This window comes from Cebus imitator, unplaced genomic scaffold (genome assembly GCF_001604975.1).
Source record: "Cebus imitator isolate Cc_AM_T3 unplaced genomic scaffold, Cebus_imitator-1.0 Scaffold545, whole genome shotgun sequence".
NCBI lineage: Eukaryota > Metazoa > Chordata > Mammalia > Primates > Cebidae > Cebus > Cebus imitator.
In genome coordinates, this window is record NW_016107860.1 from 155,933 (window position 1) to 172,238 (window position 16,306).

General features: G+C 37.5%; 1 protein-coding gene across 1 annotated transcript in view; it reads right to left on the reverse strand.

Moving 5' to 3' along the window:
• The window catches only part of LOC108293733 (protein O-mannosyl-transferase TMTC1-like), a gene marked incomplete at its 3' end in the record, with an annotated part of 187,277 nt that overhangs the window by 153,629 nt on the left and 17,342 nt on the right, over positions 1-16,306 (reverse strand). The window contains exons 3-4 of the mRNA XM_017515248.2: positions 5,768-5,841; positions 2,800-2,976 (exon numbers count right to left, since the gene is read on the reverse strand). Coding sequence (XP_017370737.2) covers positions 2,800-2,976; positions 5,768-5,841 — 251 coding nt within the window. The remainder of the gene's footprint in view (positions 1-2,799; positions 2,977-5,767; positions 5,842-16,306) is intronic.

A 16,306-nucleotide genomic window follows, 5' to 3' on the forward strand; every position in this document is an offset into this window, starting at 1 on the left:
CCAAACCCAGAAAAATGGATAATGATAACTATATGCTATATAGCAGTTAAGATAAATGAAATATAGCTACGTAAATCAACACTGATAAATCTCAAAAGCCCAATGGTGAATGGAAAAAAAAAGCAAGCAATGCCATTTATGTAAAGTTTGCAAATATGTAAAATAATACTTTTGATATTCACTGGTATGTGTGTATATGAAGCAAAGTGCTAGCAACAATCACGGAAATGAAAAGTGCCAAATTCAGGATTGTAATTCCCTCTGGAGAGAGAGGATGACTGTGGGCAGGGAATGTTACTTTCTAGATGCTGGAAATTATATCCTATGTTTTTAAAAAAGAAAGGTAGCTTTCAGGAGCTGGTCTTTTCCTGAAAATCTTTCCTCCTAAAGACGATGTCACATAGAAAAAATCACATTCCATCTATGTGGCCCAATCTTAAAATTTAAGAATAAATTGTGCCTCTTGTAGGAAAGTACTTGCAGCATTTTGTTTCTATCACTGTTTCTTTCCTGCTTCCTAAATCATACAATGAAAGCTCTCAAGAACCACCTAGTGCTAAGATGTTTACTCCAAATTAGCAGGTAAAGTGGGGACTGGGGAGTAGACCCCTAAGTGATTGTGTAAAACTCTGTGTATATGTGCATTCCTCTGGGGACAAAACTTTGTGAAATTCTCAAGAGTCCATGATCCCCCAAATACGCAGAACCTCTGAGCTGGGTAACTGTCTCATGATGCCTGAGCAGCAGATGTCCTGCGAGGTCTCTTGAGTCCCTGTCATGTGTTCCTCCTGGGAGGCAATGGTGCTCAGGGCTAATCCTGTGGACCTGGAGCCACATGGACATGGGTCCAACTCCTGGCTCCCCTTGGGCTGGCTGACTGTGGGGAGGATTACTTTCTGTGCTTCTGTTTCCTCCTCTGTAAAATGAGGATAAAGGTTGTTGCAAGCAAATAGCATGGCACAGTGCCAGGGCCAGCCCTTAGGTGATATCAACCATTTTTGGCCAGGTCTCTGTGTTATATCCTCTGGTTCCTGCCTACCACTTTTCACAACTGTAATCGATCACTCATCGAATTACTCACATAATGTCTGTCTCCACCAACATCTTATGTACTTTTTGCTGGAAGGAACCATATCTGTCTTGCTCTTGGCAAGGCAGAATGAACATGTATTGAATGGGTGGATAAAAGCATGAAGAATGAATGCCTCCACTTAGGCAGCAGCACCGCTGGATATGAAAGCTAAAAGCTTCTTAAAAAAAAACAAAACAGACTAAGTTGTAGGACTTCTGTCAGCAGTATTACCCTCCCAATGAATTTCTGAGTGTTTAGTTTGATGAAGATTAAGAAAGATTATCAAAGAAAGAAAAGAGACAGTTATCCCTTTTGAAAAAGGCCTGGCTCAACAGTGACTACATGAAGAAGAAAAAAGGAGGTGTAGGCACCCATGGGCTGGAGAGTCGCAAGACCAGAGGAGACATGACTTCAATGACAACATTAAAATAGCTCTGGACTGGACCACATGAGAGAACGCATCTGCAGTTATCTGTCTTATCTTTTCGCTATCAGTGAGGCACAGCAGAAAGAAGGATGTTGAAACAAGGTAGATGCAAGAAGGAAGTAGAAAGGGGTTTATAGTTTGTTTTCTGAAAAGTAAGATGGGCAATGCAATTACTCCCACTGGTTAGAGGATAGGGAGGAAAGGCATCCTCATATAGGCCAAAGGGAGTGAGTGCCTATGGCTCATGGTTTTCTCGGCATGAGTTTGGGTCAAAGTGTTTATTTGGCTCCGTGATTTTACAAGCCTCTGAGACTTACAGAGACCCAACACAGCATTATACTCTTTTTAAATTATCCCCAACTATCACACTCCCAGGCAAGAAGGTAATCAATTTCCTGACTCATCTCAGTTTGTTACCACTCAATAGCACTGCTCTTATCTTTACGTCAAGAAGTATAAAGAGGTAGGAAAAGGGATTTAAAAAGCAGGATTTTTTTTTAAGATAAAATTCTTCATTTGATAAGGCAGAAGAATAAATTAGCCACATCTTTTAAAAGTTTTAAAAGTAAGGACCTTATAATTACTGAAAAATGGGGTCTGCTTGCAAAATTACTGGTAATTATGGATTTGATGGGGAAGGAAATTATAGTATGTGTTTGAACTTTTAATATGCGTTAGTGATTCTTATCATCTATAAGCCACAACACAAAATGAATGTGCCTTAAATTTTTAAAATAAATTGGGCTACTAAATACGCTTGTTCATTAATTTGAATACGACGTGTATGTACTCCTGCATGGTATAGACTGGCTCTTTGTGAAATTCCAATGGGCACTCCTGAAACTCTTAGGTAACAGCATCATTAGAAGAGCAGGCAAAGGGGCTCTTTGATGGATAACACTCATGCAAATACAGGGATCCAAAGCAAGCTGTTAAAAGCTGTTACCATTTGCAATCACTTACTTACACGAATCAAGATTTTCTCAGCAGCATGCAACCAAAACAAGCCAGCAATATAAACTTGCAATTAACATAGAGATTTTTTAATTCCAAATTTGGGGCTCACAAAAACTTCATAGTCCTCATTGATTTATATGAAAGTGTGAAGCATTTGAGCATATATAATGCACTTATCTTAATGAAATAAGCTTCGTTAGTTACGAGACAGTCTGAGGTAAGGTGACATTCAATAAAATGTTATACTTGTATTTTTTATATGGAAGTTTGGAAACTATTGTTTTAAGTAATTCTTCTCTTCCCATGTCACGCCGTTTGATATCAAAACTTTAAAGTGACTTACGACTTGTCTTGCTTGTGGGAAAGGGAAAACAGGTCATAAACCAAGCACACTCCGAACACCGTGATGCCTGTCTCTTTCACCAGCATTGCACAGGTCCCCAGAAGCAAACTGAGCAGCAAGAAGAAGGGAGACACCGTGGAACGGAAACTTTCCCCAACACAGCCCTGATCCAGACTCCTGAAAAACAAGTTGGAGATTCTTTTAATCTCAGAAGGAATGAGGGCTGCTAAGAAATACCACCTGTTAAAGATAAGATCTAATGTCAATTTCCTTGTATTCTAAGTAATTAAGCAGGTGAGCAGAGATTTCTTAAAGAGTCTTTATCCCAACAATAATAAATTTGGTACTTAAATCATAGTATACACAGACTATGGTAGGTAATAAATGAACACTAAAAAGCCATTTAAAATTCTACCAGGGACATACTTAGTCACACGAAAAGATGTTTAAGTGAATACATTCTAAGTGAATAATCGAGTTACAAAACCATATGCATAAGCTCAGGAGCCAGGTTCCCTCGGTTCCCTGCTAACCACAGCAGTTAATTAACAGGGTAATATGGGGCAAGTTACTTTACTTCTTGGTGCTTCAGTTCCCTTATGTGTGAAAGGGATAACTGTTGTAGGGGGGAATTAAACAAATGACTCGTTTACACATCAAGTGTTTATCACCATCATTATGTTAGTGAAGTGTTTTATACGCTTCCATACATAAAACAAAGTTGCCAGTGGATATATATGCCAAAATATACTCAGCATTTCTCTCTGGGATGAAAATGCAACTATTTTAACCTATGTTTTTCTTTTGGCTAAATTCATTTAGCCAAAATTTTAAAATTCATTTTTCTATGAGGATATCTTAAGTAAAATTTATTTCTTTTCTCAGTTTAATTTCCAACAAGGATTTTCAAAAGCTCTCCAGTGCTATTAAGCCTTTGTTTCGCCTTGTAAAACAGAACCGGCCCCTACCAAGAAATATCACTGTTCCCTTCAGCAGGTACCACACCTATTGCCTCCTATTCCTTTGAAGTAAAAGCCAATATTTCTGTAGTTCAGACGCCTTCTCCTTAGTGTTATGTCTTAGAACAACCAAACAAGATTATATGCAAAATTTGCAGTAGATAGGCTTTTTTTCTATTGAGTTGGTCTATAGCTTAAATTTCTGAAAGTAAGAATGGCATGCAAAACAAATCTGTAATAACATGGCTCATTATCATACAGATATGGATACGCTGCAGGCCTAATCATGCACCCAAATATATTAACCACACAGAATAGGGCTGAGAGAACAAGTTTAAACTCCAAAGCAATTATTCCTTCTATTCTAATGCCAGAGTAAACAAGAAACAATTAACTGTTAAATTTTGGCTTATATTTTCAGGTTTCATAACACTCACATCATATGATTAAGAATGCAGTAGGAAGTTGCAAAGCCAGGGGAAGAAGAAGAATTGCACTATGCTAAGAAAATGTTCCACCCTTTAAACAAAACAAAACTTCTTAAGACTGAATTCATTTCATTATTGACTCAAAGTCTAAATTGGTTTGTAACAGGTTTCTCAATCTCAGCCCCATTGGCATTTCCTGCCAGAGAATTCTTTGTTGTAGGTACTGTCCTGTTCATTGCAGGACGTCTGTTCAGCAACATATTTTGCTTCTACCCACTAGATGCCATGAGCACTTCTTCGAGTTGTGACAACCAAAGGCGTCTGCAGGTATTGCCAAATGTCTCCTGTGGGTAGAGGAGGTAGTGTCTAGGAAGAGGAGAAAAATCAACCCTTATTGAGAACCACTGATTTAGAACAGTGTTCCTCAGTCACTGGGGTTTGTAAGCCTATAGGTCAATGAACTGATCCAAAGATCAGGGCCACCGAATGCTTAATCAAGCGTATCTCTATGAAATTGGGCAACGTGGTTGACCTGCCCACTTTTTCTAGGCTGTATTAGTCTGTTTTTACGCTGCTGATAAAGACATATCTGAGACTGAGCCTTACAAAAGAAAGAGGTTTATTGAACTTACAGTTCCACATGGCTGGGGAGGCCTCACAATCATGGTAGAAGACAAGGAGAAGCAAGTCACGTTTCATATGCATGACAGCAGGCAAAGAGAGCTTGTGCAGGAAAACTCCCGATTTAGAACCATCAGATCTCATGAGACTTATACACTATCATGACAACAGCATGGGAAAGATATGGCCCCATGATTCAGTTACCTCCCACCAGGTTCCTACCAGGACACATGGGATTTGTGGGGGTTACAATTCAAGGTGAGATTTGGGTAGGGACACAGCCAAACCATATCACAGGCCATGCTGCCCCCATTCATATTCTCTTTTTAATTATCTCCTTTATCTATATGGACACGGCATGACTCAGGTGAGAATCTGATTTGATTTACAGTAAAGGTGCAATATAATAGCAAATTATTTTAATGCTTTTCAGTTTCCAAACACAAAAAACTTCTGTATTTTGATGAAACTATATGTAAATTGAAAAACTAAAGTCAAGAAATACTACTTTATGCTCAGCTTTATTTATTGTTTTAAGCTCTGAGTTACTTTGGTGAGGCTAAGAAAGAAAAAAAACTTCAGACCAAAATGAAAAGGAAGAATTAACAAATCATAGAAAAATAAAAGAGAGCACTGCATCTAATACATTTTGGCTCAGAGCTAAGATCCCAAATTCAATTCTCAGTAAGAAACTACAAATAAAAGGAATGAAAAAACAAGAGCTTAGGTTCCCAGCACTAGGAAAGCAATCCCTTTGAGATGCTACAAAGTGGTTCAGAATGGGGTTGGAAGAGAAAATGGCCCAGCGTTGAATAAGGAGCAAGAGTCCTATTCCTGGTCCCTGGAAAACTTGTTGAGTACTTCACAATCAGAAGCCTCTTTCCTCTCAGGCACGTGCTCACAGTCTAAAAACATGGCACAGTTGCAATCACAGAGAAAGGCACTCTTAGTCACACATACCTGTTGTAGGAGAGAAAGGCCAACAGAAACAGCAGACACGCTAACACGTCAGCTCTGCCAACAATCCCAGCCACCTTGAAAGTTAAAATAATAAAAAGTGAAAACCTTGGATAATTACTTTCAGAAAACCATTACACAAATATATTACAGAAATGTATTTGTTTTTAGGTAAATGAAAGATATAATAAAACAGAAAACTCACTGTCCTTCAAGTTCTGCTATATGACTAACCACCTCTGATTATCATATATATTTAATAACGAGTTTATGCAAGGAAAAAGAAGATGGGAGGGGCAAGATTTCCACACTTTGTTTTTAAGCTGTCTTCTTAGAGAGTCAATTCACGGCACCAAAAATTATTCATTAATTATTTTTTAAAATTTTTGAGCAATATTTGAGAGCCAGACACTGTGTTCTTCTGGGTACCATAATGCTAATGGAGCAGACAATATTATAGAGGACTAGAAAAAAGTAAGCTGAAAATCAATACTTTTAACAAGAATGGGGCCAGGCAGGATGGCTCACATCTGTAATCTCAGCACTTTGGGAGGCCAAGGCGGGCAGATCACTTGAGCTAAGGAGTTCAAGACCAGCCTGGGCAACATGGCAAACCCCCATCTCTCCAAAAAATACAAAAATTAGCCAGGCATGGTGGCACAGGCCTGTAGTTCCAGCTACTCAGGAGATTGAGGTAGGAGGATTGCTTGAGCCCTGGAGGTCAGGGCTGCAGTGAGCTGTGATTGTGCCACTGCACTCGGCCTGGGCAACAGAGTGGACCCTGTCTCAAAAAATAAATAAACAAAAAGGGGAATGACTTTGAACTCATGATTGCCATATATGAGTATATGTGTGCAAGTGTGGGTGCGTGCATGTGTGCATATTTTTCTTAGCTCTATCACTGAAAGAGCCTATAAATATAATACCTCAGTAGCAAAGGCCAACTTGACACTAACCACAAACCATTTCTAAGAGTACATCATCTTCTTGGAAAACTGGCTGATACCAGGGCTGAGGCTGGGAAAATTCAAGAGGAACTTGGATCATTTTATGTCAGAAAGTAAGAAAATGCTTATAAATCAACAGTGAAAAGGGCACAGAAGCCAGAAACAAGGGGCCCCCATTGAACAAATTTAAGGCAAATTGGATATTGAAATAAATGCGGACAATAATATATTATAAACCACTGAAAATGAAATCCATTAGTCTATACTAATAATAAATACAGCCATGCATCGAATAATGACATTGAGGTCAACAAAAAGCCACATATATGATGGTGGTCCCTCAAGATTATAATACCATATTTCTATTGTACCTTTTCTATGTTTAGATACATTTAGATACACAAATACTTATCATTGTGTTACAGTTGCCTACAGTCGTCAGTATGATAGCCTAGGAGCAATAGGCATACCACCCAGGTTTGTGTAAGTATGCTTCATGATGTTTGCACAATGACAAAATCACCTAACAATTCATTCTCAGAACATGTCCTCATCATTAAGCAATGCATAATTGTATATGCATAAATGAATGAGTGGATACATACATATGTACATACATGCATAGAGCAAGGAAGTGAATGGGAAAGAAAGGAGACCGTTTCCTTCATTAAAAAACCAGCTAATGAATGTGGAGGGAGCAGTGGGGTTGGAAAATAACCATTTTGCTTCCAGAAGAGTAAAGACTGGATCAAGCAAGAATCTTCAACAATATCAATAGATGCTAAATACCTAGGGTATGAATGTTTTTGAGGTGCAAAGTATTAGCAGAGTTTCAAAGTGTCTATTTACTATTTATTAGATGAAAAAATTTAAAAAACAATATGGGAAAAATGCATTATATCCCACTATGTCTTAACTGTGGCATCAAATTAAAATCATCATTCCTGAGAAGGAATCTTCATTCATTCAGTATTCTAGCAGGGACATACAACCTGAATATAATCATGAGAAAATATCAAACTCAACATAAGAAACATTCTATAAAAATATGAATTAAATATATATTATACTTATAAATTATAATAAATTTTATGTGTAGTAATATTTTGTAAAATTTTATTGCATAGTAATTTATTCTAATTTATATTATACCATGATTCATAATTATATGTCATAATTTAATCAATTATAATATTGTATCTATTATTATATACTATATGTATAATACATTAAACATATATATTTTGTACATTTTATTACTTATACATTATGCATTTGCATATAATATACTATATATCATATACTATTTACATATTATGTATTTTTAATAAAATATGCTCTATAAATCATATGTAGTATATGTTATAAATTATATAACATACTATATTATATATTATATATATTATGTTATATATTATATATGTATATTATATATGGTAGAATATATAATTATATATTGCAATATAACATGTTAATGACATTTTTATTTTACATGTTCTAAATATTAATTATAATATTTATTATATTTAATATAAATATTTATTATAATATAAATATTTATAATATTTAGAACAAGATTATAATATAAATTCTAAATATTATAATCTATAAATTATAGAAAGACAATGAAGACTGGTAACTGTTTCAAACTAAAGGAGACTAATGAAAACTAAAGAGAAATGACTAATGCTTTCGGCTTTCAAAAATATACAACTAAATTATTAAAGTATAAAGATATATGAATTATGTAAGCTACTCGCAAATACTTCAGAAAATAATGTTTTTATATATTGAGAGAAAGAGAGGAAGGTGATAAAACAAATGTGGAAAAATGTGAAAAATTAGTGAAACTGGATGGAGAGTATACAGTTATTTTCCATATTTTTTAAGTTTGAAATTATTTCAAAAAATGCATTACTTCAGAAGAAGACTGAAATGGAAGAGGGGAAACATGACTCTACAAACCTTCATACTATTTTGCTACATAAGATGTCTCTGTATTTCTCTTACTTTTTAAAAAAATCCAATAAATAAATAGTCAAGGAAAAAAACGGGATATAGCTTTTTAAAAATGCCCCAAAGGGCCAGGTGCAGAGACTCACACCTGTACTCCCAGCACTTTGGGACGCTGAGGTGGGCGGATCACGAGGTCAGGAGATCAAGACCATCCTGGCTAACACAGTGAAACCCCGTCTCTATTAAAAATACAAAAAATTAGGCGGGCGTAGTGGTGCACACCTGCAGTCCCAGCTACTCGGGAGGCTGAGGCAGGAGAATAGCTTCAACCCAGGAGGCAGAGGTTGCAGTGAGTGGAGATTGTGCTACTGCACTCCAACCAGGGCGACAGAGCAAGACACCGTTTAAAAAAAAAAAAAATGCTCCAAAGAACAGGTACCATAAGAGCTGAATGATAAGGAACAGCTCACAAGGGCACTGAATCAGGCTGACATTTCAGGCAGAGCAACAGCATCACCCACATCACAGAAGACCTGAGGTCCATGGCATGTTAAAGAATCAATCAACAATTAATAGTGGGAAATAGTTTTCTGGAAAATATACCTATAAACATCCTCACAATGAGCACACTTTGCAGTCATGAAGGAGAGGCAGTGAATAAGCATGGAGGTGGCCAGGTGCGGTGGCTCACACCTGTAATCCCAGTACTTTGGGAGACCGAGGTGGGCAGATGACTTGAGCTCAGGAGTTAAAGACCAACCTGGGCAACATGGAAAAACCCTGTCTCTACCAAAAATACAAACGACCAACTAGGTGTGCACCTGTGGTCCCAGCTACTCAGGAGGCTGAGGTGGGTGGATTGCTTGAGCCCAGGAGGTGGAGGCTGCAATGAGCCAAGATCATACCACTGCGCCCCAGCCTGGGTGACAGAGCAAGACCCTGTCTCAAAAACTTACAAAAAAATAAGCATGGAGATAAACAATTCAAGGTCTGAATGTAGACTTCTGTTGCCAACTGAAATTTGGTTTTGTTATGTTTAAAATGAGTGTAACACCCACTCCCCAAGGGTGATTGTAATTCATGAGATGATATATACACAAAGGACCTGCTAGATAAATGCTGGTGTGCTTCTTTCTCACTCCCCCCCCCACCCCACCCCACCCCACCCCCGCCCCGGAGAAATTGGGTGGAACTCTTAACTCTGAAATAGGTTTTCCTGTGGGGCTTATGGAGATCATTGTTTTACTTTAAGGCTTTACATCTACGAGATCTTAATTGTAAGCTTTATTAGATTATCTAATATTAATCTGTTAGTTAAAATCTATGTAAAACATAACTCAATTATACACACACACAAATTGACTGACAGTGAGTCAAATATTGAGAAAAATTCCAGTCCTATTTACATTAAGAGAAACCTGGACATGGTCAAAGAATAGCATTGGCAATACAGAGCTGAAAGCTATCACCTGACGTGGCTGCTTGTACCACAAGCTATTCATTGATTCATCAATCTACAAGGAACCTGAGTATCAAATTAGGAAGACTGCATGACTCAAGAGAAGAATGCAGTGACAGTGTGGTGTCACCACAACGTCAAGGACCAGCTCAGACTCACAGTCTGTAAAGCCAAAGTGTGTACGGGTCACCTGTAAGCCCAGATCTGCTCTGACTACACTACCATCTTCTTGAGCATTTAGCTCAGTATCACCTGCAAGTCTTCCTGAAGGTTAAACAGAGCCCAGCTCGCTAGCAACAGTATTAAGATAAGCCTTAGCATCCGGACCCAGAAGGGCACTCATCACAGCACAACTGATGTAGCCAACAGCGAGACTTGCAAGCTGTTACTAGGTGTAGCAAGTTGGAATGAGGCAATCACAAGCTAGGCAAGTTTAACTAATGTGTTAAAGGCATCCTGCAGCCCGGCTTCTTGCATTGCAGCCAGTTTGGAAGAGGCAATCGCAGAGTGCGCCAGCTGGATATGCCCAGATGTAAAGAATATAGTGTCCCTTGCAGGAGAAGCTCAAAGAGGGTGTTGAAATATTGGTGTAACATTGATAGGCTCTTTTGCCAGGCCAAACCACTAAACATGCATTGAACACCTATTCTATATCCCTGTTGAACTGAGGTATTTGGGGCAAAAGGCTAGATATCTAAAAATGAGTGCTATAATAGTCATTAACAACTGTATGTCTAGACCAGCCATTCCTTGTGATTCAATTAGTCAATATCATCATGTTCAGTAATTGTGTGTTTCAAATCCAGTTAGCAAATGTTTTCCAAGTGGCTCCTCTTAGCCAGATCCTGTGTCAGTTGGAAGCATACAATCAGCCTCAAAATGTTTAACATCTAGTGGGGAGTCAAAAGAGGACATTAAATAGCACACAAGGAAACTGCATGCATCATAAGAGAATAAACCATGACCAAGAGAAGACTGAAGAGATTAATTTTTACTACAGGATCTAGGAAGGCTTCACAGGTCTGGCCATGTAAACTGTGACTTAAAGATAGACAAGGAAGATTTCAGGCAGCTCAAGACAAGGGAATGCTCAGCCTAGGCCTGGAAAGGAACAAAAATGCTTTGCAGGTGGAGGATGCAAGAATGGAAGAGAAAGAGAGGTCTGGAGCTATATGGAGTGCTTCTGGAAGGGGAGGCCTAAGATGACAAAGAGCATGGAGTAAATAAAGAAGTGTGGAGGGGCAATGGGAAGCAAAGACGGTACATTAAGCGGGAGCCAGTTGATTTTATGACAATGTAGGCGGAATTGTAGGGTGCTGGCAAGTACAAAAGCAATCGGCCAGTTCATAGTTAGTGAAAAATACATGCAAATGGCCAGCACGTATTTCAGCCTCAAACTACAGATTTCCATTACCACCATGGTGGCTGTAACCTAGGAACTGCAGCCTGTAACAAATATTCAAATACTGGAAGGAAAAACATCAGTGATCATAATTGGATAGAATTCAAATAATGTAACCCTAGCAAGGTTAACACAAATTGCAAATTAGGAGTTAATTTGCTCTAGAAACTTGTCTTTTGGAACATCACCAATAAGATTTATATAAAGTATACTATATATGTAGAAGGCTATTGGTATTTATTTTATCTGCAAGTTTGAGGTCCATTAATGTCAGACAGGTCCAGGAACTCACAACTAACGCATAGAAACAGCTAAAAACCAGATGGACTGATTAGATTTGATCATAACTAATTTTCTCTTAAGTCTTCCTATCCCAATTCTGGAAATGTTGACCTTCACCTTCAACTCCATATATCTGCGTTTTCTGCCCTTGCTCTCAACTTGACCTAAGTGCATTTCTGCAAATCTGTAACGTCTCTACGATGACTAAGCTTTAATTATCATAGAAGAATTACAATAACTTCCTCCATTTTCCCAATGTCTCTACTGATTTTTGTCATGATTCAGGATTCATAAAAACACAAATTTCCCAATAAATACACTGTCAGGAAATCATTCCAGTAATCTCAAAGGCTTACGTGAGGAAAGCTCTGGCTCTGCCTCATTTATTGCTATACCCCTGCACTGAGTGACTATCTTATAGTCACTGTATTATAGCCACTTGAATATTCATTGAAAGACTGAGTAAATAAATGAATTTGTCCCTATTGACTTAAATTAAATATAATTTTGCTCTCTGCTAGAGTTCTTGTTTTGTTTTATAACATATTGCTTTATCTTGCATCTATTTACATGCAGGTTCTTTGGCTTTTCAATGAGTTTGTGAAATTGTGGGTAGGAATCCTGCTATTCACCCACATATTCCCCTGGTAGAATGCCTTACACCAAGCAAGTATAGTCAGCCCTCCATATCCCTGCAGTCAACCAACTGATGATCAAAAATATTCAGTAATAAATAAATACAACAATAAAGATAATATAAATAAAAACCAATATAGTCTAACAACTATTTGCATAGTATCATAAGGAATGTAGAGATGATTTAAAGTATATGGGAGGATATGTATAGATTATATGCAAATACTACAGCATTTTATTTAAGGGACTTGAGCATCCTCTGATTTTGGTATCCTTAGGGGTCCTGGGACCAATCTTTTGCAGACACTGTATTTGTATTCACTAACTATTTATTGATTACGTAATTAATAAAGCAAATGCTTAATCATATCAATGTGTTCAAATTAAACCCCAGTTAAAAAATTAAAATTTTCCATCCTTTCTGAGATAATTTATGATCCCATTTTTGTTCTTCTTTAACAAAGAGGAGATAATTCCCAGTAATTCCCTCTCCCACAAAGCCAAGGTCTTTTTAAAAAAAAAATTGTTAGGGCCAGGTGTTGTAGCTCACACCTGTAATCCCAGCACTTTGGGAGACTAAGGCAGGAGGATTGCTTAAGCTCAGGAGTTCCAGACCAGCCTAGGCAACATAGCAAGACCTTGTCTCTACTGAAGGAAAAAAAAAAAAAAAAAAAAGGCCGGGCATGGCAGTGAGCACCTATGGTCCCAGCTACTAGAGAGGCTGAGGTGGGCAGATTGCTTGAGCCCAGGAGATGGAGGCTGCAGTAAGATATGATCATGCCATTGCACTCCAGTCTGGGCAACAGGGTGAGACCCTGTCTCAAATAATAATAATTTATCTCTCTGTCTTCTGGAAAGTACATCTCTTTTTCTATTTCTCTGTCCTCCTCCTACTTAGAAACATGAATTGAAATCTATGACTAAATAATAAGACCTCTAATTTTACTTTGTCATGGAAATTGTTTTGCAGGCTAAATTTCTCTGCCTCCTTCTTACACTTCCTTCAGAGCCTTATGAATGTAAGCACCCTCGCTAACATCCTTCCCTAAATATCCAGCTCTCAGACTCCTCTGTCCCTTTCATTGTGTTCCTATGGATTGTTTTTGATTAGTACAAAAACGTGTTGAAATGCTTTTTTAAAGGCCATTTTGCTAATAGGATTTTCTCCTTTTCTTAGGACCCAACCTTAACCAGTTCCTGATCACACTGCCAAAGGCTGCGTGTGTTTTATGCACTCTCTCTCCGATACCTCTGAATTGAAACTGTTATTGTCCTACTCATTTGTTCTTTTCTACAGCAATTGTCCCCAAGATACTCTAAGCACAGATTTCCAATTGTACTTGAAGAATTGTCTGTCAGAAATAAAATACTGTCTATGGTTTTATATTAAAACATGCCATTGGCCAAGCATCATATATTCTGTATGTCTAGTAGTAGTAGTCCTTGATTATTTTTCTTCATATTCTATCCAAAAGGAACATTAAAACCTTAAGTATTGCTCTTATTTATTTTCAATTCACTTCAAAAAATTTTCATCATAATTTTAAATACTTAAAAGGATGTAACTTCATATGCATTGTAGCTATTAACATTTTAAAATAAGGTCATAATGTTCCTGTTTTAAATCTACCAAGTGGAATTTGAACACTATAGCAACTTGAAGCTCATCATCTTCCATGTACCCAAACATGAATAGACTCTTCTTTAACTGGTAGACACTTCATACCCTTTCTCCTTGAACTCACACTCATTGTGCTTCCCCCTCACCATTTTTGTGAATTACATAGTTATGCTTTAAGCTATGCTTAAGAATATTGTATTTATCATCCTTCTCCCTATATTAAAAATATATACAATTAAATTTATATTTAAAATTTTTTTGACCATAAGCTTCTACGTGTTGGATTACTACTCTAATTATTAATTCACAGATGTTTGATATATCATAAAGCAGAAAGTGATAAATAATAAATATAAAAAATTACCTCTTAATAATCTAGGTATAGCAGATGTCTTTTCAATAAGTTCAGTTGTCTGTGGCTGAATCTTACCTTTTGTTAGACCACGACAGCTAGCAGCATTAATACTAACTATTCCTAGCTTTCATCTTCATAGGCTGTTCACATAAATAAGTGAAAATGGAAGTAGGCCTGTTACAGCAATGACTTTATTCTTTGAACTCCAAGTTATTGGCAAATATCACATAATGATCTATCACCTTACATAATTTTTAATGATCTACCAGCTGACAATGCAATCAAGTCCTCCTTTAATTTGATCAAAAGCAAATAATTTAAACATAGCCATCATTTGAGTCACCTGTCATTACAGTCATTTACTGTCATGATTTCTTTTAAGTACAGCAGAAAGGCTTTACTGAGACTCAACAAAGAACTATTACTTATGCCTCAGACTCATCCACTTAAAGGCACCTTGTTCAGTCTAAAATACAAAGAGTTGGAAAAATGACCTTCAACAATGCAATTTTTTATAAAGTGATCATGCTTTATCACCCAATCAAAATATATTTTTGTCAAAACTTTGAGCTTACAGATTTAGAATTTTGTTGATGAAAATTGCCCATCATAGTCTAAATGGCAAACTAGTCCTCATCATCAAACCAACTAGTCAAATCAGACTTCTTGTGTCTATTCAAATACACATATTATTATGCATCCCCATGACAACTATGTCACTCCTGAATTCAGAACACCAACACAGGCCACCATACCTTACTTCTAAGGCCATGTGGTATTCTTCATAGAGATATGAGTTAGGGAAAGATGTGAAGCCCTACTTTGGTTTGTGATGCCTTAATTGGAAGATGCCTTGCTGAAACCAATATCAGACTATTCCTTTGTAAGGTGCCTCAGAGGTTTGTACACTTGGGGCATAGTAAGATGCTGGTGTATGCAAGGTAGTCCCTAACTTTGTTAAAACGGGCAGAGGGCAAGTGAGAAAGGGTAAAGGGAACCACCATGACATTTTTACTGCAGGTGTGTTTTCAGGCAGATCAGCTTAAGGGGAGTGTCCAGAGAGATGCAAGCTAAGGCTCTGGAAACGTCTTGTAAAACTGTGGTGCCCATGGACCTCTCATCAAGTCTTCATCTACCCATAAACACATAAAACAAACAGCTGTGTTTACTGAGATGGGAAACAAAGTAAATTAAAAATGCCGTCTGCTTCAAGAAATGATGAAATAGATATTTTAAAGAGCACCATAGCTTCAAACTATCAATACCTTTTTTTTTTTTTTTTTTTGAGATGGAGTCTTACTCTGTTGCCCAGTCTGGAGTGCAATGGTGCGATCTTGGCTTACTGCAGCCTCCACCTCCCAGGTTCAAGCAATTCTCCTGCCTCAGCCTTCCGAGTAGCTGGAATTACAGGCACCCACCACCATGCCCAGCTAAGTTTTTTTGTATTTTTAGTAGAGATGGGGTTTCCCATGTTGGCCACGCTGGTCTTGAACTTCTGACCTCAAGTAATCTGCCCCCTTCAGCCTCCCAAAGTGCTGGGATTACAGGCATGAGTCACCATACCCAGCCAATACTTTTAAATACATTTTTCATCACTCATACAATAACTACCCTTCCTATTAAGTAACTTGGGAAACAATATATAAGGCTCCTAAGTCTGTCTTTCTAACTTGAAGAATGTCAGTCTAACTTTTTATAGTCCTCTTCCAGCACTTACAGTTCTGCATAATAAACATTATAAATATAAAGCAGAGTGAGAAAAGGTAAAATATAAATGTGGAGCAGGAACAATGACTCAGCATGCTAAGTGCCTCAAAATGGCCCTTGCTGCTTAAAACACATTAGGACTTAAATTTTCTGCAAATACAAAACTGAAACAACTGT